This window comes from Malaclemys terrapin, chromosome 5 (assembly GCF_027887155.1).
Source record: "Malaclemys terrapin pileata isolate rMalTer1 chromosome 5, rMalTer1.hap1, whole genome shotgun sequence".
Lineage (NCBI taxonomy): Eukaryota > Metazoa > Chordata > Testudines > Emydidae > Malaclemys > Malaclemys terrapin.
Genome location: NC_071509.1, coordinates 16075241 through 16100449, shown reverse-complemented (window position 1 = coordinate 16100449; position 25209 = coordinate 16075241). Strand labels below are relative to the sequence as shown.

The 25209-nt window shown below is 41.8% G+C and overlaps 1 protein-coding gene across 12 annotated transcripts in view; it reads left to right on the top strand.

Moving 5' to 3' along the window:
• Window positions 1-25209, top strand: part of CTBP1 (C-terminal binding protein 1) — a 417525-nt gene that overhangs the window by 373325 nt on the left and 18991 nt on the right. For all 12 annotated transcript variants that reach the window (XM_054029794.1, XM_054029795.1, XM_054029801.1 and 9 more), the window contains 2 exons: window positions 13230-13374; window positions 20523-20729. In XM_054029794.1, the coding sequence (XP_053885769.1) occupies window positions 13230-13374; window positions 20523-20729 (352 nt within the window). The remainder of the gene's footprint in view (window positions 1-13229; window positions 13375-20522; window positions 20730-25209) is intronic.

The window sequence follows — 25209 nt, the reverse complement described above, 5'->3', positions numbered from 1 at the left end:
CACCCTCCAACCCACAGGGAGGGCTTGGAGTCAGTATCCATATCTGGACCAAAGTGGAACCTCTGATTTTGCTATATTGGGGATCTTCCATGACCTCTGTCTATATTGCTGGGTGAATTTTCACCTTGGATCTGATCCAGAGCCCACTGAAGTTCATGGGAGCCTTTAAATTAACTTCATTGGGCTTTTGATCAGGCCCCTAATGAAAGATTTTTAACAGTTATAAGTAAGTTTAGTAAATCTAGTCCGATCAGGTGTTATGTGTGGGGTGACCAGATAGCAAGTGTGAAAAAACGGGACGGGGGTGAGGGGTAATAGGAGCTCATGTTAAAAAAAAAAAAAAAAAGCCCCAAATATCAGGACTGTCCCTATAAAATTGGGACATCTGGTCACCCTAGTTATGTGGTGCATCCCAACAGCAAGTGACCCCTATATTCCAGCCGCAGTCACATTTGCATGTGCTAACATTGAAGATCTTGTGAAACACTGTGCACCAGGGCAGACTGCCAGTGTAAAAAGTTAAAACTCTTAAAATTGCTGCCTTGCCCAAGAAGCAAGATATCAACCTTGCAGACAGCTTAGAGTCTGTAATGTAGTTGGTTATCAGCAAGCATCTCACTGCTCCTTTCAATACCATACTAGCGATGGATCACTTGTGCTTCAAAAATGCTTGTGATTATGATGATGATTTCTCTTTTCTGCATCTCTGCTTATTTTTTTATTTATTTTATTTTTTTAAGACCATGCTTACTGTGTTGATATGTTATTGTCAGTGACATTCATGGCATAATGAATCTTCCAGTGAAGATGGTTTCAATCCAGCTTGCATTTCTAATAGACTGAGTTTAAATGTTAAATAATTCTAGATTTATTAATAGAAAACACAAGTGAATCCATGCATACAAACTATGTAGTCTGAAAAGAAGTTTCCTTAAAAACTGAGGGCTTTTTTTATTTTAAACACTAGAGAAAGTGTACTAAGGTAAAAGTGTACTAAGAGACTGTGATCTAAGATTGACTACAGTGATAAAGCAGTTGCATGGACTGTCAATTATTTCTGGGATTGAAGCAGTGGTTTAATTTCAGTGCCGGCCCACAACATTTTGGCACCTGAGGCGGGGAGCTCAAATGATGCCTCCATACCCCCATGGCCCAAAACTTCGAAAGGTTTCAATTCTGCCTCCTTCCCTTTCTACTCCTCTCATGGTACTGTTCTGCTACCTACCCCAATAAAGGAGAACTAACAACTTTAAATGCCTTGTTCAAAAATTTTAAGTAACACTTTCAAACGCTTGAACAGCGAATGTAACTTTTCTTGTCTACGTAGTAAACACTGGATTTTTTTATCTGTTTGAATAATCAAAGTGGTGCTTTTTGTTCCTTCTTGGTTGCAAAGGTTTGAACTGCTTCTTGCTGAAGGTCCACAGTCTGGGCCAGCTCATGCTCTATTGAGATGGTTGCAAGGACCAGCCTCTCCTGTGTCATTGTGGAGCGTAGATGTGTTTTTATTAACTTCAGCTTGGAGAAGGCAGGTTCTCCACTGGCAACTGTTACAGGAAGCATTAAAGTATGTGCAGAGCAACAAAAGCATTTGGAAAGAGGGTGGTCATCTTATTTGTGCACATATATTCTGGAACAGCCTTTGGAGTTGATCCCTCATCTGACCCATAAGACTGTAGGTATGACTTTGCTTTGTCCAGTTGTTCCATTGCTCCAGATATATCAAGGTCAACATCTTGGAGTGTCTTGCTATCCACATTTATTTCAAACAGTATGTCGTGCCACAACACTAAGCCACACAGAAATTTGAAGTTATGTATGTTTCTGATGATTCCATTTCCCTCTGCCACTGTTCTCCCACAAACAGTTCCTGACATAGCATTATCCTCCATAATGGCAACTATGGCACCATCTATCTTTCCAATTTGGTGTTTGATAGGCTTTATCGCCTCTACTCAACTTTCCCATCGTGTGGCACTCAGTGGTTTCAGTGTCAGAGAGGATGTTCCCAGATGTTGCTTCAAAATTTGCCATCGATGAATTGATGCAGAGAAAAATACATAAATACTTTGAATTACATTTAAAAATTCAGCAGCCTCACTGGAAACTGATGCTGCATCGCTGCCCACCAAGTTCAATGAATGAGAACTATATGGGACAAAAAAAGCTCGAGGTTTAACTCTCGGATCCATGTCTGCACTCCTCTGTTCTTTCTTCTTATGTTGGCACCATTATAGTAGCCCTGACCTCTCATGTCAGCTATCACAATTCCTGTATCTTCCAGCTTTTTAAGATGCACATTTGTCATACCAGCTCCTGTAGTATCATCAATGTCAATAAATTCTAGAAAATGCTCTCTGACAGTCACCACTGCAGGGACATTTTCACTAGGTTCTGTTGTTGTTACAAAACACACCATGAAAATCATTTGTTCCATATGGCTGATGTCAGGCGTGCAGTCCAGAATAACAGAGTAATGTCTTGCTGACTTCAGATCTGCCAGAGTCTTCTGTTTGACTTTTGTTGCCAGTAACTGTATGATCTCATTTTGAATTGTTTTTCCAAGGTAGTGGTGTGTCTACATTTCTTGGGTGGTGACTCTTCTTAGATGCTCCTGGAGTACAGCATCAAACTCTACCATCAGCCCCACAATTTTAAGGAAGTTTCCATTGTTTGGCACATACAGCTGATCTGATTTTAGCAGGAGAGCGCAACAGGGGAGGACTCCTGTCTCATGCTGAGAAAGAGGGACAATCGTTGAGTTATCTTAAGTGCCTATACACAAATGCAAGAAGCCTGGGAAACAAGCAGGGAGAACTGGAAGTCCTGGCACAGTCAGGGAACTATGATGTGATTGGAATAACAGAGACTTGGTGGGATAACTCACATGACTGGAGTCATGGATGGATATAAACTGTTCAGGAAGGACAGGCAGGGCAGAAAAGGTGGGGGAGTTGCGTTGTATGTAAGAGAGGAGTATGACTGCTCAGAGCTCCGGTATGATACTGCAGAAAAACCTGAGAGTCTCTGGATAAAGTTGAGAAGTGTGAGCAACAAGGGTGATGTCGTGGTTGGAGTCTGCTATAGACCACCAGACCAGGGGGATGAGGTGGACGAGGCTTTCTTCTGGCAACTAGCAGAAGTTGCTAGATCACAGGCCCTGGTTCTCATGGGAGACTTTAATCACCCTGATATCTGCTGGGAGAGCAATACAGCGGTGCACAGGCAATCCAGGAAATTTTTGGAAAGTGTAGGGGACAATTTCCTGGTGCAAGTGCTGGAGGAACCAACTAGGGGCAAAGCTTTTCTTGACCTGCTGCTCACAAACAGGGAAGAACTAGTAGGGGAAGCAAAAGTGGATGGGAACCTGGGAGGCAGTGACCATGAGATGGTCGAGTTCAGGATCCTGACACAAGGAAGAAAGGAGAGCAGCAGAATACGGACCCTGGACTTCAGAAAAGCAGACTTTGACTCCCTCAGGGAACAGATGGGCAGGATCCCCTGGGAGAATAACATGAAGGGCAAAGGGGTCCAGGAGAGCTGGCTGTATTTTAAAGAATCCTTATTGAGGTTGCAGGAACAAACCATCCCGATGTGTAGAAAGAATAGTAAATATGGCAGGCGACCAGCTTGGCTAAACAGTGAAATCCTTGCTGATCTTAAACGCAAAAAAGAGGCTTATAAGGAGTGGAAGATTGGACAAATGACCAGGGAGGAGTATAAAAATATTGCTCAGGCGTGCAGGAGTGAAATCAGGAAGGCCAAATCACACTTGGAGTTGCAGTTAGCAAGAGATGTTAAGAGTAACAAGAAGGGTTTCTTCAGGTATGTTAGCAACAAGAAGAAAATCAAGGAAAGTGTGGGCCCCTTACTGAATGAGGGAGGCAACCTAGTGACCGAGGATGTGGAAAAAGCTAATGTACTCAATGATTTTTTTGCCTCTGTCTTCACGCACAAGGTCAGCTCCCAGATTGCTGCACTGGGCAGTACAGCATGGGGAGAAGGTGACCAACCCTCTGTGGAGAAAGAAGTGGTTCGGGACTATTTAGAAAAACTGGACGTGCACAAGTCCATGGGGCCGGATGCGCTGCATCCGAGGGTGCTAAAGGAGTTGGCGGGTGAGATTGCAGAGCCATTAGCCATTATTTTTGAAAACTCATGGCGATCGGGGGAGGTCCCAGATGACTGGAAAAAGGCTAATGTAGTGCCCATCTTTAAAAAAGGGAAGAAGGAGGATCCGGGGAACTACAGGCCAGTCAGCCTCACCTCAGTCCCTGGAAAAATCATGGAGCAGGTCCTCAAGGAATCAATTATGAAACATTTAGAGGAGAGGAAAGTGATCAGGAACAGTCAGCATGGATTCACGAAGGGGAAGTCGTGCCTGACTAACCTAATTGCCTTCTATGATGAGATAACTGGCTCTGTGGATGAGGGGAAAGCAGTGGATGTGTTATTTCTTGACTTTAGCAAAGCTTTTGATACTGTCTCCCACAGTATTCTTGCCACCAAGTTAAAGAAGTATGGGCTGGATGAATGGACTGTAAGGTGGATAGAAAGCTGGCTAGATCATCGGGCTCAACGGGTAGTGATCAATGGCTCCATGTCTAGTTGGCAGCCGGTTTCAAGTGGAGTGCCCCAAGGGTCGGTCCTGGGGCCGGTTTTGTTTAATATCTTTATTAATGATCTGGAGGATGGTGTGGACTGCACTCTCAGCAAGTTTGCAGATGACACTAAACTAGGAGGCGTGGTAGATACACTAAAGGGTAGGGATCGGATACAGAGGGACCTAGACAAATTAGAGGATTGGGCAGAAAAAAACCTGATGAGGTTCAACAAGGACAAGTGCAGAGTCCTGCACTTAGGACGGAAGAATCCCATGCACTGCTACAGACTAGGGACCGAATGGCTAGGTAGCAGTTCTGCTGAAAAGGACCTAGGGGTCACAGTGGATATGAAGCTGGATATGAGTCAACAGTGTGCTCTTGTTGCCAAGAAGGCTAACGGCATTTTGGGCTGTATAAGTAGGGGCATTGCCAGCAGATCGAGGAACGTGATCGTTCCCCTTTATTCGACATTGGTGAGGCCTCATCTGGAATACTGTGTCCAGTTTTGGTCCCCACACTACAAGAAGGATGTGGAAAAATTGGAAAGAGTCCAGCGGAGGGCAACAAAAATGATTAGGGGTCTGGAGCACATGACTTATGAGGAGAGGCTGAGAGAACTGGGATTGTTTAGTCTCCAGAAGAGAAGAATGAGGGGGGATTTGATAGCAGCCTTCAACTACCTGAAGGGGGGTTCCAAAGAGGATGGAGCTCGGCTGTTCTCAGTGGTGGCAGATGACAGAACAAGGAGCAATGGTCTCAAGTTGCAGTGGGGGAGGTCCAGGTTGGATATCAGGAAAAACTATTTCACTAGGAGGGTGGTGAAACACTGGAATGCGTTACCTAGGGAGGTGGTGGAGTCTCCTTCCTTGGAGGTTTTTAAGGCCCGGCTTGACAAAGCCCTGGCTGGGATGATTTAGCTGGGAATTGGTCCTGCTTTGAGCAGGGGGTTGGACTAGATGACCTCTTGAGGTCCCTTCCAACTCTGATATTCTATGATTCTATGAAGTGCCACGCAGTGCTAGGTTTTGGGTAGTAAGCAGTCTCACAATGGCACTGAGCCTTTTCAGAACATTTTGCCAGTAAAGAGACTCTGATGCAATCTTCTCTTGATGCTGATCATCTATGGTGGCCTTTAACCTTAGTCTCATCTCAAGCTCTTTCCACCTATGGAATGCTCTCTGGTGATTTGCTGCCTTCTCATGGCATACCAGATTTCTAGCCAGATTTTTCCAGTTCTTTGTTTCTGTAGAACCCAGTGTGGCTCGAACATTAGGATGGGAGAGTTTGCAACAAAAACAGTATGCAGCATTCTGGGTTTTTGAGTACATAAGCCATGGCCTTTCCACTTTGTCACCATTGGGGATTTCACGGCAGTAATGTGTTTGATGGAAACTTCTATTTTCATTGTCTTTGGGGAACATGAAGTTTTTCACATGCTGTGGTCCATGCAGTAAAAGGAAGTCCCTCAGGCTACTGCTCAAGTGGGTCCATAGTCCTGTATCATCTAGCCTTAAGGAACTAAACTCAGCAGCAGCTGTTTCTTGCGCCTCCATCACACTCTTCTCTGATCTACACTTTTCTTCAGGAATGTGCATGGTTACATCCATTTGAGATGGAGATATGGATGCTGCAGTAGCTGCCAGGTCACCCGCACTCTGACTGGAAAATCAGGCCTCTTCTCACCACACACATCCTCACTGGGGCTGGAAGGCTCACCGGGAACATTTGTGTCTATGTATCTCAGGAGAGCTCCTTCCTCCTTAGATAGAAAAGCTTCCTTTGCTTTCTTGCTTTTTCTGAATGCTGCCCCAGAGGGGTGTTTTCTTCTTTCACTCATGACTGCTGTTCTGTGCCAGCTATAGTGGCTCTCAACACTCAATTGAAGGGGACAAATAAGCAGGCTGATAGCAGGGCCTGAATGAGGGAAGATATCAGCGTCTTAAGGGCCTAACTGGCTCCTACTACTTCAGTTGACTGCCTGTTCTCCTCAAGTGGGTTCAGGGAAGCAGCAGGAAACAGGAAGCTCCCTGAGAAGCTGGTGTTAATCAGTCCAGGCTCCTGGGGGTGCTAGAGAGGTTCATAAGAGGCTCCTCCTCCTCTCTCTCCCTGCAGCTCCTGCTGCTTTCTGTTATTCCCTCTCACCTTTTCTCCTGCCTGCCTGTTATGTCTCTTGTGCCCTCCTTCCTCCAGCGCAGCACTCCACCATCTCTGTGCATCTAGAGCAGAGAGAATACATATCCACCAGCAGCAGACACAATTTTCTACACTCTGGGTCCTAGTGGCACCCCTTCTTTCCCCCCCCCCCCCCGCCCAGAGTCTGGCACCTGAGGCGGCTGCCTCAGTTCACCTCATGGTAAGGCCAGCCCTGTTTAATTTAGGCAAATTGTTTTGGTGGGGTTTTTTTTTTTGTTTGTTTGTTTTTTTAAATCTACCATAGAAATAGAAATTTTAAGTCTTTACTATGTTGTAAACATGAAAGCTTAAAGGCAGACTTCTTTTAATGTTATATATAACATAATGTGTGTTGTGCGGGGGTGTATATATGTGCATATAGTTTGAATTAAGTGTAACAATTTTTAGGTCCTAAGGTAGTGCCACTAATCAATAGAAGTCAGTGAGCATTAGTTTAGGTCCTTACAGCATAAAGTTATACCATTGGGCAAGTGGATTATTGGCAGTGAAACGCACTGCAGAGGTCTATATTTGAAATCAACATTCAGATGTTAGTTTTTTGTTGAGAAACTGAAACCATAAAAAGGCAACACAAACAAACAGGTTTTTTGGTAATCTATCAGGTCCTGCTTGCATGGGTAGTGCTTCTTGACAGTTTTTGTAATGTTAAGTTTATTCAGAGCTATTGCGCCATTGTCCAGATATGCTGGAAGAAGGACAGGAGACACTGGATGTGGTTTAATTAGGCCGCAACTTTATTCTTAAATATCTGGGAGTACCCGGCAGATAAAAGTGTACAGTGCAGGTAATTCCATAATCATTTCAATAAACACCCAGGGGGCTTCCATCAGCCATCCCCCCCTTTCCCATCGTGGACCCCAGCCAACCTGCAGCTCCATCCCCCTTCCCCACCACCCTCCCCCAATTAAGGGGGAAGAGGTTTAAGGGGGAATCTAAAGGGTGGGGTTGGCTCCCTGCCGTACTAGTCATAGGAGCCCCGAACACCACCACCCTGTTTCTGCTCCTTTAAAGAATACCTCCTTTAAATCCTTTACCAACTCATTTGATCTCATCCCTGTATCCCGTCCCTATGGAGTACCTGCACTGGACATCTCTCCATGTTTACATAATGAGTTGTGACATCATAGCCTATTCCTGTTCACCCAACTAAGTCCCCCCGAACCTGCTGTGTGGAAGGCAACCCCCCGCCACACACACACACACTGACCAAACCTGGTATTTCACCGCTTCCAAGCATGGGAGGGTGGGTGCTGCTCTGCCTGGTCCAGGTACAAGAGGGCTTTTCTTGCAGCTGCGTGGACCTATATAGTCCCCCCTTTTTTCCGGTCACCTGGGAAGAGGGGCTAAGTAGATCCATGCAGCTGCAGCATCCCCACACTGAGCTGGTCTGCAGCTGAAGCAGAAAGCCACTCCCTGACTCTCTCGCCCTTAAAGGGGCCCACTCCTTTTCCAGCAATCCAGAAAACGGCCTCCGCCACTTATTATGCGGTGAGGTCACTCTGCTGGCCATTACAGTTGCTTTACATGTTTTGTTGTAGTCTTGCTGTATATTACAGATTGCTGATCATAAATTTTGAATTAAATGCAACCTACAAATAACAAATACCCAAATCAAATAACTGTAGAATAAATATACTGATGCCACAAATAACCAGGGCAAGATCTGGAGCACTCTGCCCATTAAAAATGTAAATCTTCCTTTTTTCTCTTTCTTTCTTTGTGAAACCCCTGGTGTCCACTGAAACCTATACTGTCAATATCCCATCAATCTTGGAATACTGCTTTAGCATGGTTACAGCCTGTAGGACCAGGTGAAATGCATTACTCTCTGGTGATGCTTTAACAGTATTTTTAATGTTAGTTTATATCCCAAAAAGTATAAAATAATCATTTGAAAAAACATTGCAAAATTGCAAAAAAAGAAAAGTATTTGTCTTATCCCTGTAATATGGCTCAGATGAAGTCCTGGTTGTCTGATGAGCCCTAGCTGATTGTATTCTCACTCTGTCCTCTGGGTCTGATCCAAAGCCCATTGAAGCCAATGGGAATCTTTCTGCTGACTACAATGGGGATTGAGCAGAATCCAGCAATTAATGAGCACCAGACAAAGAAAAATAAGGGTTGAGGTTTACATTACGTCCTGAATCATAGAACCATAGAATATCAGGGTTGGAAGGGACCTCAAGAGGTCATCTAGTCCAACCCCCTGCTCAAAGCAGGACCAATTCCCAGCTAAATCATCCCAGCCAGGGCTTTGTCAAGCCTGACCATAAAAACCTCTAAGGAAGGAGATTCCACCACCTCCCTAGGTAACCCATTCCAGTGCTTCACCACCCTCCTAGTGAAAAGGTTTTTCCTAATATCCAACCTAAACCTCCCCCACTGCAAGTTGAGACCATTACTCCTTGTTCTGTCACCTGCTACCACTGAAAACAGTATAGATCCATCCTCTTTGGAACCCCTTTCAGATAGTTGAAAACAGCTATCAAATCCCCCTTCATTCTTCTCTTCTGCAGACTAAACAATCCCAGTTCCCTCAGCCTCTCCTCATAAGTCATGTGCTCCAGCCCCCTAATCATTTTTGTTGCCCTCCGTTGGACTCTTTCCAATTTTTCCACATCCTTCTTTAGTGTGGGGCCCAAAATGGGACACAGTACTCCAGATGAGGCCTCACCAATGTCGAATAGAGGGGAATGATCACGTCCCTCGATCTGCTGGCAATACCCCTACTTATACAGCCCAAAAAGCCGTTAGCCTTTTTGGCAACAAGGGCACACTTTTGACTCATATCTAGCTTCTCATCCACTGTAACCCCTAGGTCCTTTTCTGCCGAACTGCTTCCTAGCCATTCGGTCCCTAGTCTGTAACAGTGCATGGGATTCTTCTGTCCTAAGTGTAGGACTCTGCACTTGTCCTTGTTGAACCTCATCAGGTTTCTTTTGGCCCAATCCTCTAATTTGGCTAGGTCCCTCTGTATCCTATCCCTACTCTCCAGGGTATCTACCACTCCTTCCAGTTTAGTGTCATCTGCAAACTTGCTGAGAGTGCAGTCCACACCATCCGCCAGATCATTAAAGAAGATATTGAACAAAACCGGCCCCAGGACCAACCCCTGGGGCACTCCACTTGAAACCGGCTGCCAGCTAGACATGGAGCCGTTGATCACTACCCGTTGAGCCCGACGATCTAGCCAGCTTTCTATCCATCTTATAGTCCATTCATCCATCCCATACTTCTTTAACTTGGTGGCAAGAATACTGTGGGAGACCGTATCAAAAGCTTTGCTAAAGTCAAGGAATAACACATCCACTGCTTTCCCCTCATCCACAGAGTCAGTCAGAATGCTGCTCCCAACCTGGTTATTTGAAGCTTTTAGCACGTTATGCTAAGGCTGTTAGATTTTTGTATAAATGGGAGGCATTAAGGGTTATCTCCCCTCAAAAAATTACAAAGGAAAGCTCTTATGGTGGTGAACATCTGATGTTACCCAGAATGGCTGTGATAGTTCAGTGCTAAAGTATAATTACAAATAATTAGGAAAACGAAGAGGAATTGTAGCCCTAAGTAGTCAGTGTGATGGAGTAGGGAGTGGGTCGGGTTGACCTGGGAATGTTGCGTGGGAGTTTTGAGACTGTCTGCATTGGTGATGGGATACCGGGGTGAGGATACCTGAGCATGTAACTTGAGCCCAGGGGGAGATTGGGGCCAGGTGACACCTTTTGCCCGGGAAACTGGACAAAGGCCGGGGGGGGAGCCGGGGGCAGTGGCTGAAGGAGACTGCTGGAGGGGTTTTTGTTTTGAAGTGGCTGGGGAAACAGAGGGAACCCCAAAGCTGAGGGATAAGCTCCCTACCCCTCTGGGTACTTGATTGAGGGGTCCTAGTTGTACCTACAAGCTCTGTTTGGGACTGTGTTCCTGTCATCTAATAAACCTTCCGTTTTACTGGCTGGCTGAGAGTCACGGTGAATCGCAGGAATTGGGGGTGCAGGGCCCTGACTCCCCCACACTCTGTGACAGTCAGCACTCAAGTCAGTATTTGAAAAGGTCTTTAAAACATAAATGTCCACCACATCTGTGGCACAGATTCTGTTAAGGCCTGTGAGGACTTAATACATTTTGATGCTGGTGCAGTCCTTGTGGGGAAGAGGAGGAGGAGCTGAAAGACCTGGCTGTCCAGTTCTGATTGCAAACCGTATGAGCCAGTCCAAAGAGGAATGTCACAATGACTTTGAAGCAGGCAGTTTGCTACAGCTTCTAATGGAGGTAAATTGGTGTGTCAGCCACGAAAGGGAAATAAATAAATAAATACTGGCCTATAATAGAGGGCAGGTAACAGAAGGTCCTATACCTGACCTTTTATAACAAACCCTTTCTATTTGAAAAAGCACAGTGGCAGGATAAAATATCCGATGGAAGCAAGAATGACTGCAGATGGACATACACTTAATTGGTACCATTTGGGCCATTTAATTTTTTTATATCCACTTTCATTTCTGGAGCCATGCTATTTTTACACATTTCTAGTTTAGGGAGTTAAAAAAGCCCATGTTAGAGAGCAAGAGAGAAAATACTCTGACTGCCCCATTTGACCTTATGTGAAATTCCAGCTTTCTATTTTATATCTGTCTATCTTACTGACATTGACACTAGCTGATGTTTTTGTATTAAAATTACATCAGTTTGTCTTTGACTATTCGTGCTGCACGTTACAGTACCTAGAATAAGCTTCATTTTCTTTAGTTGAACATTACAGCGTATAGAAACCCCTTTACAGGGAAATAAAATTATTAGCTGGAACGGACAGGAATTTCTACGACAACAGGAAATGCTGAAAAACAGTCAGAACAGACTTTATACTATAATATGCTATGCTATACTAATCTAGTTCTAATGCACCCATCACCATCGTCCCAATGGTACTTTACAGATATATGTTGGCATGCACACTCTAGTTAAGTTGGTCAGCTCTGTGCAGCATGGCTGATTTTTCTAAAGGTGGTGGTTGTTGTTTTGTTTTGTTTTTTTGTTAAAGCCTTCTGTGTTTATTTTGTATTATAATTTCATCTTTTACATATTTTATATATAAAAGTAGAAAAACCACGTCTTTTCGTTTTTAGTGCAATTTGCAACCTTTTCGCCTTCTTTCTATGAATGTAAGTAATTTCAGTAATGGGTGAGCTCCTTCACTAAGGTCTGGTCTATACTACCCGCCTGAATCGGCGGGTAGAAATCGACCTCTTGGGGATCGATTTATCGCGTCCCGTCGGGACGCGACAATCGATCCCCAAATCGGCGCTCTAACTCCACCAGCGGAGGTGGTAGTAAGCGCCGCCGACGGAAAGCGGCAGAAGTCGATTTTGCCGCCGTCCTCACAACGGGTAAGTTGGCTGCAATATGTCGAATTCAGCTACGCTATTCACGTAGCTGAATTTGCGTATCTTAAATCGACTCCCCGCTGTAGTGTAGATGTACCCTCAATGTATTTTCTACATGTATTCTCAAAGCATAAGACCCTTCCTTAGTAACTAGTCTTTTTGCATTAGTAACTATACGGTTTGTAATGCACTTCAGATGAGCTTTATTCAGATGAAATCCAACAACCAGGAATAGTTTTAATAACTAATATTAGCACAGGAGTTCTTTGTCTAAATTCAGAGTTCTCTAGTTTGCGTTTTGAGAGCTCAATATTTTCCTCCTTAATCATGATTTTTAATGGTTTATTTTAATCTTATGGCATACGAGGTGCAAAGAGTGCTAACATCATCAAGAAAGTAAGTTAGTGTGAAATAATATACAGTTACTGGTGATCACCATCTGACTTCGCGTTTTCCTGCCCAATTGTCCGTAGCTCTAGGAGAGTCCTGAACTTTAAAAATAAAATACAAAAAGATTAGTCACTTGCACACCTGTTTGTTACATTGATGCTACCACCACATGGCTGGTAAATAAATACACACACGCACAGAGCTCACTGGTTTAAACAAAAGGCCGCTTGTTCCATAAAGAATGTCTCTCACTTTTCCCAGCCCCCCAGTCAGTCTCCCCATACTGCCATACAGTAGCCTGAACAGGCCCAGATATAATGTAGTGGTGTCCAACCTGTGTCCTCTGAGTCTTTAAATTGTGTGCTTGTATTGGTTTGTGATCCGGAAAGTACTTGGATATACCATCAAAATCACTAGGACTCCTAATAAGCATATCCCTTTTGCAGAATTTTATAGTGAAAAAAGATATGGCTACCAAGATGCTTGAAAATATTCGGAGAAAAGTTTTTAAAAATAAAACTGATTTTTTGTAATTATTACAGAGTCCTTCAGACCTGCCAAATTTTAATACATGATGAAACCCAAATGCAATGAAAAGGAAAAAAAATCAGATTACATGAAGCAAGGTTTGTTCTTTTTTTTTTATTTTTATTTTTTTAAATTCTAGGTACTAAATGAAGCAGTGGGTGCACTGATGTATCACACTATCACTTTAACACGAGAAGACCTGGAGAAATTCAAAGCACTTCGAATAATTGTCCGAATTGGCAGTGGTTTTGATAACATTGACATCAAATCTGCTGGGGATTTAGGTATGATTATTAAAGACACTGTTTTATTTGAACATGTTATAGTTGCCTCCAGAAATGTGATAGCATCTAAGTCTTTGCATCAACATTTGCTGTATAATTTGTGCTAACACAATATATAAGCTGTATAATTTTCTCATCAAAGTGTTCAAGAATCATTATGGTGATATTAGCATTAGTTAATTAACTGATAATGTATTTGTGACAGGATGGCAGTCTGCCTATTCAAGACACATTTCAAGACTAAGAGCAGACTTTTTTAAAAACTGTAAACAGGAGACTTTCTATTTAAATTGCTACAGACTGTAATCCAGTCACAATGTATAATTCTGTCAGTATTATGGCATACTAAAAATAAAATGAAACATTAGCTATGGTCTAGTACCTGTGTTTTGGACTGTAAGATCTAGTTCAGAAGCTTTTCCTGGTAGGCAAATCAGGCATATCAGTTTTATCAAAGAATCAATTGTAATTACATGAAAAATAAACTAAACCACTGGAGGATTTTGGGGAGAGGATCTTCACTCTCCCATTATTCAAAAGCTGCAATCTGATTTGAACTGTTATTTGATTCACAACAGTCAAAAACAAAGCTCTATTCTCAAATTACAAGTTTCCAGGTTATTTCTTCAATTTTTCTGAATAAACTGGGAACAAATTACCTGATGATTTTCTTCCTGTCTCTTTTGACTAGGTCCTGCAAACATTTACTACTTCGTGTAGTACTTATTGCAGTGTCAGTCCCACTGAAGTAGTAAGTGGTTGTAGTACTGGGTTGTTTGTTAGTAAATAAGAGTGAGCCACCCAACACCAGTTTCCTTGGCTTCTATTTTTTTTTACAAGTTAGGCATAGTTACAATAGATTTTTTTCTAGTGTGACAAATGCCTCAGGAGCAGGTTAGATCTGAAGATGCTTAGGGGGCTGTTCTCCCTTTGGTGCCTACCTTGAACCTCCATTAATGAGGTTAGACATATGCATTGTGATGAACACAGACATGTTCGTTTGTAATCTTACATCATAGAGGTGGGCCTGAAACAAAATACTAGGTCCAAACCCTAACTCTGGGTTCACAATTAAGACCCCAGTCCTGCAAAAGTTTCTACATGTGCAGAATCCTACTGAAGCAAATGGGACTCCAGGCAAGAATATGATCTGTACATGCAGGCAGGCATCCTTGCTGGGTTACAGGTTCACAACTCAAACCTATCTCTGTAACTGTCCAAACTTGAACATCCCAGACTTTGGGAATGTTCTGATTCAGATCTAAATGCTAAATTGCAATATTTCTAAGCATTCAAGTCTGAGGCTCTGATTAGACTAATTTAAGCTATAAAATTAGGATCCAGGGTATTGATCCATGCCTATCTTCAGTGAATAAAATTGTCCCCTCCCAATGAAATGACTGTCGGTTTTGCTTTTTAGTCAGTAAAAACTGGATGAAAGTTGAAAGTCTGATTTTTAAGCTCCATCTGGCTAGAGCTAGTGACTGGAATTCAACTACTGACTTACCATTACTTGCAAAATCACTTAACCTACCTGTCACTCAGTTCCCCCTCTGCAGAACTGGTATAAATAATACATACCTCATAGAGGTGATGTGAGAGTTAATTACTGTTTGTAAACCACTTTCATCCGCTGATGAAATGTGCGGTGGAAGTAAGGTCTTGTGGTAGTAGTAACAATATTCAGAATAATCTATTGTAAGGGTATTTTATTGCCAGGTATTTTATCAGAAGCCTACTTAGTGGAGATCACATGAGAATTTTTTTCACTTTAGAAGAAAATATTTTTGTAGCTATGATTACAGCTGCATTCTTTTCATGCTGCCATTTTTGGTTGATGTGTATTTCACAAAAAAGGTGGAACCAAGTGTTTCCCATGGAAAAACTTGAAAAAATCTGACTTTTTCCACAAGCTTGTGAGTTGCTGCTTATGTGCTGAGAAAAACCTGAGAGGAGATGATGTAATCAGGGAGGTAGGAATGAGCCTATAGAAGGCAAATAGGGCTGGGGCTTTGGCTGGAGCCAGCTAGTCTTGGGCTTTCTAGGGGTGTGTGTAGACCAGACCACTGAGATCAGTGTGGGGGAAAAGTGTGTCAAAGAAATCACAGAAGCTATTCTGCACCCACCCACCTAATAATAATAATAATAATATAGTACTGTTTTCTCAGTGGGAAGGCCATACCCTTGTTCCTCTATGGTAAGTCTTGTGCTTGTCCACTTTCTCCTTGTTCTTCTCCTCCTGTTGCTGCTCCTTATTTCAACTGCCTATATGTAGTAAACTATTTAGAGGTGGGAGAAGGGAAAAAGAAACTCTAGAAGATAGGTGAAAGGTTACTTGACCCTTCTCCCTACAGCCTTCTAGGGACAACTGTACGATGTGCAAGGAAAGTTCCAGCAAGCTGAAAGGTGAGTGGTAGTTCCTTGTTTCTTTCTTCAGACATGTAATGAAACATTTCTAACTCTGTAGAAAGCAGTGTTTGGTAGATGCTGGGCATTAAAATATATGTTTATGAATTTGTATTTTTGTTCCACGAAAACGGCACTTTTTTCTTGTATAACCAAATAAAGCCATTTAATATGATAGGTTTAACGTAATTTTATCCTCCAGTTAAACAAGGGTACTCATTTTGCCTCTTTCCTTTACAATGTTGGGATTCATACTCCAGTTCGTGCTAGCAGGATGCCAAGAATGATATGCCAGCAAAGGAAGCTGTTTTATCATAATAAATCTAAGAGCAGTGACTCAGCAGATGATTCCGCACAGCACTGAAAGGAAAAATAGTTATGCGGCCATCCTGATATAGGTTTTTTTTTATTGATCTCAAAAGTCAATAAAGGTGCAAGCGAGCAGAACAAAGAAATTTGGATTTACACTGTAGGTAAATAGGGTTTGAGATGATAATTTATCAAATTAGTGACATTGTTCCTATTATTGAAGAGAATATTGTTCTGTCTCTCTTGCTTCATAAGATGTGACGTTCATAATATTAAAGCTAGGTTGTCATTATTCCCTCAAGCCAAAGTGGATGGTCCTTTGTCAGCTGAAGCAGCTTATTTAATTTTTATTTATGTACAAATATCTACAGTGAAAAATGCCCTAGTAGTTGTTGAAGAAAAAAGTACTTATTCATCTCCATTGAAATGTATAACAGGAATCATCAGCAGTCTGAACACAAATTTTGTCAGGAGTCACAGCTGGTAAATAGAAAGGGCACATACAGTTAGGGTGACCAGATGTCCTGATTTTATAGGGACAGTCCCGATATTTGGTGCTTTTTCTTATATAAGCTCCCCCCACCCTCTGTCCTGATTTTTCACATTTGCTATCTGGTCACCGAACATACCGTACGTGGAAGTAGCTGAGAAGAGGCAACATTTAAGCAGGACAAAAGCTTTTTAAAGTACACAACATTCGCTAGGGTTATTGCAGAAAAAAAGTTAAGAAAATAACTATGAAGCATATATTGAGTACTGCAAGGAAATTATTGTCTGGAAAACTCTTGCAAGGTGGCAAATGTGTCCATAGTGGCAAAGCCAACTCACCTGGGGTCTATTCCATTTTGGGGAATAACTGCCATTGATTACAAAGGATTTTGGATTCAATCTCTGGTGCCCAATCTGACTTCTGTTGAAGTCAGCAGGAGTCTCTCTCTTACTTTCTCTCACCTTCTTGCCTTCATGTCCTGCTCACTACAGACCAGCTATTGCCAGGTGCTTAGCACCATAAACTCCTATTATCTTCAAACACCTTGTAGGAGCAGTCTCAGCACCTCTATATGAAGATTTAGGTAGGGTGTGTCTTTACTGGTTAGCTTGGGGACTGAGGGTCAGGGCTCCTGTTTCTGTTCACAGCAATTCCACTCACTAGTTGTGCAGTCTTGAGTAAGCCATTCTTTTCTGTCTCTCACTTTACCCATGTATGAAGTGGATATAATCATACCTGCCCCAGAAGGGGCCTGGTGAGCTTTCACTAATATTTCTAAAATAGTTTGAGATCTTCATTAGTTTATATAAACAAAGCTTTCTTGTATAACAGGGCTTGACAAAGCCCTGGCTGGGATGATTCAGTTGTTAGTTGGGGTTAGCCCTGCTTTGAGCAGGGGGTTGGACTAGATGACCTCCTGAGGTCTCTTCCAACCCTAACCTTCTCTGAGTCTAACTAATGCCGTTTAAGAACCAGCACAAACCTCACCTCTTTTGTTGCCAGTGCAAGGCACATGTCTTGACTTTGCCTTGGCTAATATGAACACGTAGCACAATGTCCATGTTATATAGCTAATAAAATATCTCCAGCAAAAATATATTGAGAAGCCATAAATAAACATACTGTCCTGGTCCTCCATACACTTACACACGAATTAGTCCCATTGAGCTTAACGAGACTACTCATGGGCATAACTATTTGTAAGATCAGGCCTTAGTATGGATTTCTCAGTATGAAAAGAACATAAGAACGGCTATAATGGGTCAGACCAATGGTCCACCTAGTCCAGTATCCTGTCTTCCAACAGTGGCCAATGCCAGGTGCCCCAAAGGGAATGAACAGAACAGGTAATCATCAAGTGATCCATTCCCTGCCACTCATTCCCAGCTTCTGGCAGTGAGAGGCTAGGGACACCCAGAGCATGGGGTTGCATCCCTGATCAGCTTGGCTAACAGCTGTTAATGCACATATCCTCCATGAATGTATCTAATTCTTTTTTGAACTCCATTATAGTTTTGGCCTTCACAGCATTCACTGGCAACGAGTTCACAGGTTGATTGTGCATTGTGTGAAGAAGTACTTCCTTTTGTTCGTTTTAAACCTGCTGCTTACTAATTTCATGGAGTGACCCCTTGTTTTTGTTATGTGAAGGAATAAATAACACTTCCTTATTTGCTTTCTCCTCACCGTTCACAACTTTATAGACCTCTATCATAGCCCATCTTAGTTTTCTCTTGTCCAAGTTGAAAAGTCCCAGTCTTTTTAATCTCTCCTCATAGAACTGCATGAAGTATTCCAGGTTTGAGCATACCATGGATTTATATATTGGTATTGTGATATTTTCTGTCTTATCTATCCTGTTCCTAATATTATATTAGCTTTTTTTGACTGCCACTGCCTATTAAGCGGACGTTTTCAGAAAACTATCCACAATGACTCAAAAATCTTTTTTGAGTGGTAACAGCTAAGTTAGACCCTATCCTTTTCTATGTATAGTTGGGATTATGTTTTTCAATATGCATTATTTTGCATTTATCAACATTGAATTTCTTCTACCATTTTGTTGCCAGTCACCCAGTTTTGTGAGATCCATTTGTAACTTTTTTGCAGTCTGCTTTAGATATAATTTGTTTGAGTAGTTTTGTATTGTCTGCAGATTTTGCTACCTCACTGTTTACCCCTTCTTCCGGACCATTGATGAATATGTTGAATGTCACTGGTCCCAGTACAGATCCCTGGGGGAAATCACTATTTATCCCTCTCGCCATTCCGAAAACTGACCATGTATTCCGACCCTTTGTTTCCTACTTTTTTTTTTAACCAGTTACTGATCCATGAGAAGATCTTCCCTCTTATCCCATGACAGCTCTCTTTGCTTAAGAGCCTTTGATGAGGGACCTTGTCAAAAGCTTTCTGAAAGTCCAAGTACACTATATAAACTAGATCACACTTGTCCACGATTGTTGACACCCCCAAAGAATTTTTATAAATTGGTGAGATGTGATTTCCCTTTACAAAAGCCATATTGATTCTTCCCCAGCAAATCGTGTTCATGTATGAATCTGATCATTCTGTTCTTTACAATAGGGTCAGCCAATTTGCAAGGTACTGAAGTTAGACTTACCAGCCTGTAATTGCCAGGATTGCTTCTGGAGCCTTTTTAAAAAATTGGTGTCACATTAGATCTCCTCCTCATCTGGTACAGAAGCTGATTTACACACCACAGTTAGCTAATAGCTCTGCAGTTTCATATTTGAGTTCCTTCAAAACTCTTGGGTGAATATCGTCTGTTCCTGGTGACTTATTACTGATTAATTTATCAATTTGTTCCAAAACCTCCTCTAATGACCCCTCAGTCTGGGACAGTTCCTCAGATTTGTCACCTAAAATGAATGGCTCAGGTGTGGAAATCTTCCTCACATCCTCTGCAGTGAAGACTAACGCCAAGAATTCATTTAGCTTCTCCACAATGGCCAGACTTACCTTGAGTGCCCCTTTAGCACCTTGATCGTCCAGTGGTCCCATTAGTTGGTTGGCAGGATTCCTGCATCTGGTGTACTTAAAAAATTGCTGTTAGTTTTTGAGTCTTTGGCTAGTTGCTCTTCAAATTGTTTTTTGCCCTGCCTAATTATACTTTTACACTTGACATGCCAGAGTTTATGCTCCCTTCTATTTTCCTCAGTAGGATTTCACTTCCAATTTTAAAGGATGTCTTTTTGCCTCTAACCACTTTGTTTACTCTGTTGTTTATCCATGGTGGCAGGTTTTTAATTTGGGGTATATATTTAGTTGAGCTTCTATTATGGTGTTTTTACAGCGTTTCCCTGCTGCTTGCAGACATTTCACTTTTGGAAACTGTACCTTTTAATTTCCATTTAACTAGCCTCCTCCTCAAAAAAAAAATAAAAATAAAAATCATACATTTAACAAATAGGTTTGATAATGGAAATAGATTACATAGCTGCACTTGTGTACTGTCATGCATTAACCAGATGCTGCACTTTTGCACAGAGATGTTTACATTCAAAGAATTTTCGTTTTTGTGAAAACTTTTGAAATGTCATAAATATGTTTCTATTAGTAGTGGTTTTGGGGACTGAACTACCAGACAATATCCCTTTTGCAGCTTTCCTTTTGGAATTTTTTTAGTGCATCTCTTCATTACTCCTGTAAAGTTTAAAACCTATTAAATAGTGACGAATTCCAAAACCAGCTTTTTGCATACTTTAATTATGTATTTTAACAAGTCCTGCCACTATCATTCAAGCCATGAACTCTGATGTTCATACAAACAGCATGTGAAAATATCAATTGTAAATATTTGTAAATCTACAATATCCTTGACTCTAGAATAATTTATTCCGTAAACTCTAGGGTGACTTTTGAGTGGGGGGGGGAAAGAGTGTGTGACATATTCAGTAAATGTATAACCTTTTTCTTTCAGGAATTGCAGTATGTAATGTGCCAGCTGCATCAGTAGAAGAGACAGCAGATTCTACAATGTGCCACATCCTGAACCTTTACAGGCGAACCACCTGGCTTCACCAGGCCTTGCGAGAAGGCACAAGAGTACAGAGTGTTGAGCAGATTCGGGAAGTTGCTTCTGGAGCTGCCAGGATTAGAGGGGAAACCTTGGGCATTATTGGATTAGGTATGTTGACTCTGAGTAGACAGTTGATTTTCAGGTTTTTTTTTTACCCATTGTGATGGAATTGTGGAAATTGAAGATGGAAAAGATGAGTCATGTAAGCCATCCCCTGCAGTGCAGGATTGCTCCTTGCAGAATATTCGCTTTGTCCAAGCTTGTATGCCGAACAAGTAATACCCATGCTAAATAAAAATTATAAATGTCCCCAACTCATGGAGCTTCCTCTATTTACCTTAGAAGACTACTTCAAAATCTAATAGTTTTTCTCCTGATAGTTTTAATCTTTCTCTTTTTTAATTTCATCCCATTACTTCTAATCATACTCCATTGTATCATGGTGAATAGTTCTTCTCCATCCTTGGTTTTTATAACTTTCAAATATTTATAGGTGGTTACTTTGTTCCCCTTCCTAAATCATCACTTAATATTTCCACCTAGTCAGTCCATCCAACAACCTGTCTAATTTTGTTGTTGTTCTACCCTGAATTTCTCTACATCTTTCTGAGAATCAGACACACAGGTGCTGCAGAATCATATACATCATATCACTTCCCTGTTCCATCACGAGGCCTCTGCCTAATTATCCCAATATCAGATTAGCCTTATTTGGTGCTGTATTACATTGCATAATCCTATTTAACTTGCTGTCCAATACTCCATTTGGGCTTATTTCAGCGTTAGTTTTTTCCCCTCCTACAGTTATCTTTAACATACCAGAAGGGGTCCTGCAAAATTCATAAAATATTTTCATTAGTGAATTGGATAATGGAGTACAGAGTATGCTTATAAAAAGTGCAGATGAGACAAAGCTGGGAGGGGTTGCAAGCTCTTTGTCTGATTGTATTAGAATTCAAAGTGACCTTGGCAAATGAGAAAATTGGTCTGAAATCAACACGATGAAATTCATTGAAAACAAGTGCAAAGTACTAGACTGAGGAAGGAAATATTAAATATGCAACTACAAAATGGGGAATAACTGGCTCAGTGTAATACTGCTGAAAAGAATCTGGGGGTTATAGTAGATCACAAATTGAGTTTGAGTCAACAATGTGATGCAGTTGTGACAAAGGCTAATATCATTCAGGGGTATTAACAGAAGCATCGAATGTAAGAAATGGGAGGAATTATTCTTGGCACTGGTGAGGCTTCAGCTGCAGTACTGTGTCCAGTTCTGGGCACCACACTTCAGGCAGGATGTGGACAAATTGGGGAGAGGAGAGCAACAAAAATGATAAAAGGTTTAGGAAACGTGACTTGAGAGGAAAGGTGTTTAAAAAAAACTGGGTGTGTTTAGTCTTGAGAAAAAAAAATGGAAGGGGGACCTTATAAGTCTTCAAATATGTTTCAGGCTTTTATAAAGAGAACGCTGATCAATTGTTCTACATGTCCACTGAAGGTAGGACAAGAAGTAAATGGCTTAATCTGCAGCAAAGTAGATTTAAGTTAGATATTAGGAAAATCTTTCTCGCTATAAGGATAGTTAAGTTCTTGAATAGGCTTCCAACGGAGGTTGTGGAATTCTCATAATTGAGGTTAAAAAAAAAAAAACCCAAACAGGTTGGACAAATACCTGCAAGGGATGGTCTAAATTTACTTGGTCCTGACTCAATGCAGAGGTCTGGATTTGATGACCTGTCAAGGTTCCTTCCAGCCCTACATTTCTATGATTCTATGAAAGAGTTATCTGTCACTAGTTTGCAAATATATTTTAATCTAAAACTTGTTCACCAGCATATTGGCCTTAAGGTACCGTGTGTTCTGCAGAAGATGCCGCTTATCATAGCTGTCAGTTCCAGTCCTAGTTGGTTTTGTCTCCGTTTTGGTTTTGTGTCAGTTTATTACTGAAATGTGTTGACATCACAACTGCTGAATCATGAAAGGCTGTTCTAGAAAATGCTGCACATGTAAAATAAATTAGTCCCAACTTCTCCTACTTCCGTGCCACCTTGATGCCATTGCTAAATCCTGCTGAATTTTTTCTCTACATCTCCAAAATGTCTTCTTCACTTTTGTCCATATTCATCCCTGGCTTCAACCACTGCTATATCTTTCCACTATCATTAGGGTGATCAGCTAGCAAGTGTGAAAAATCGGGACGGGGTGAGGGTGATAGGCGCTTATATAAGACAAAGCCCTGAATATCGGGACTGTCCCTATCAAATTGGGACATCTGGTCACCCTAACTATCATTATCTTAGCTCAACCTTCAATCATTCCAAAGTTGTCCTGTATGGATAATACGACGTGTCTGCCACATTAGCCATGTCCGGGGTCTCTTAACATCCTTTCACTGACTTCTTCTTGCCTTCTTCACAAGAAATGCCCTTCCTTATTCTCACGTCCAAAGAGCTCTAAGACTAGCCCCTGCCTGCCTTTTGGCTCTCCACATAGTCAGTCCTTCCAAAGCCCAAAACAATCACTTCCACACCCTCTGATCTGGCCAACCTGCATTACTCACTGGCCTTTTCATTTCCTTCACCCTCTCTTTTCTCTGTGCCTTCTTTCATACAAACTCCCTACTTCTGACACCTTCACTCTCACTCTGCTAAGCCTCCCGCTGCACTTCTTCATATCCCTCTTCTAAACTCACTTCTTCCACAAGGCCTGTTAACCAGTCTCCACCCTCCCTCAGCTTGTAGCGATAATGAGAGAAGTAAAACAAGCAAAAAGTTTACTGAACAACACTGTTTGGCTCAATCATTGGCTTCTCTTGCATCCCATTTCAAATCTGCTTGTTGTTTGCTCAGACTGTAATTTTCTCAGGCCTGGGTTTTTGTTTCTCTGTGTCATTAGAAAGTGTGTAGCATCCTTTGAATGCTACATAAATAATACCACATTATTTCAAGCTTTCTGTGTTACCTTATTTCTTTGTTACTTTACCCAGAGACCAACTGGCAATCATTGCAGATTCCAGAGTATTCGTATATGTTGTCATATAATATACACTATATTATTGTGTGTGTGTGTGTGTGTGTGTCTGTGTGCGCGCGCGCATGCAATATCCCACTTAATAAGTGAGATGCTACATTCTGCATCAGCTTCAGTTTCTGAATGGTTTTAAGACGTAGCCCCATATAGAATATGTTAAAATAGTCTAATCTTGAGGTGACAAAGGTATGAATAACAGTAGCTAGGCTTGTATCTGAAAGAACAGGTCACAACCTCCTGGCCAGCTACAGATGGTAAAAGCATTTAGATATTCTTGAAGATGAGCATAGAAGTACTTGGATTAATAGAAAGCCAATCTGGTTACTGCTACAGTTATCATTTAGCTGTAACCGGGAGTCTGAAATCACCCGTTAGTTGCAAACCCTGGTGACCAGCAGCAGATGCACGCCCTCAATCAAAGGGGACGATATTACCGTTGGCTGCTTCCTGCTTTCCATCATCCTCTTAGTCTAGTCAGGATTCAGCTTCAGGCAGCTTGCTTTCACCAATGCCTCAGTCTCAGCTAGGTGTTGTCTGAGGTGCTGAGTTGCATTGGCAATGTCAGACAAGATAGCAATATACAGTTGGCATTATCTGCGTACTGCAAATACCACGCCCCTCAATAACACTCCACTTCTCTCGAGTATCAGGGGCTAGTAGAACAAGGGGTGGGGGAGCAGAATGTCACCCGTGCTGTCTATACTTATCATTTTGTTACTAATGAAATGTTGATGTACAGTTTGAACTAACCCTTGTGGTAATTTCCTTAAACTAGACTTATTTATTAGAAACATTTTCAGGATAGGAAGGAAAGCTGTTGCAGGCTGTAGAGTTGTGGTGTGGTGTGGTGTTTTGACGGTAATTTCAAAAGTAAACCCAAGGAAATTAATAGGCAACAGGTTTAAAACAAACAAAAGAAAGAACTTCTTCACACAACACACAGTCAACCTCTTTGTCAGGGGATGTTGTGAAGGCCAAAATTATAACTGAGTTCAAAAAAAGAATTTGATAAGGTCATGGAAGATAGGTCTATCCATCACTATTAGTCAAGATGGTTGGGTCACAGTCCCATGTTCTGGGTGTCTCTAAACCTCTGACTGCCAGAAGTTAGGGATGGATCAGAGGGGATGGATCACTTGATAATTGCCCTGTTCTATGCATTTTCTCTGAAGCATTTGGCAGTGGATATTGTCAGAAGACTGGATACTGAGCTAAATGAATCATTGGTCTGACCCAGTGTGGCTGCTCTTACATTCTTAAACTCCTGGCCAATTCATGATGCAGTTTGTTCCTTGTACAGAGATTATGGTTAAATCTGGACCATCAGTTACAGCAAACTTTTCTCCCATTAAATTATTGCTGGCCAGTTTCTTCCCTCACACACGTACATGTGGCTCTCAGTGATTTCAGTGGGAGGCTCCACACATGCATTAGAAGGCTCTAATATATTAGTCTATACACCAAGATTGGTTGTAATGAACAGAAGGTTTCAGTTTTAAACTGGTCAGTCCATTCCAATAGACCTACCCATAATGTATTCCTAAGAGAGGTACAG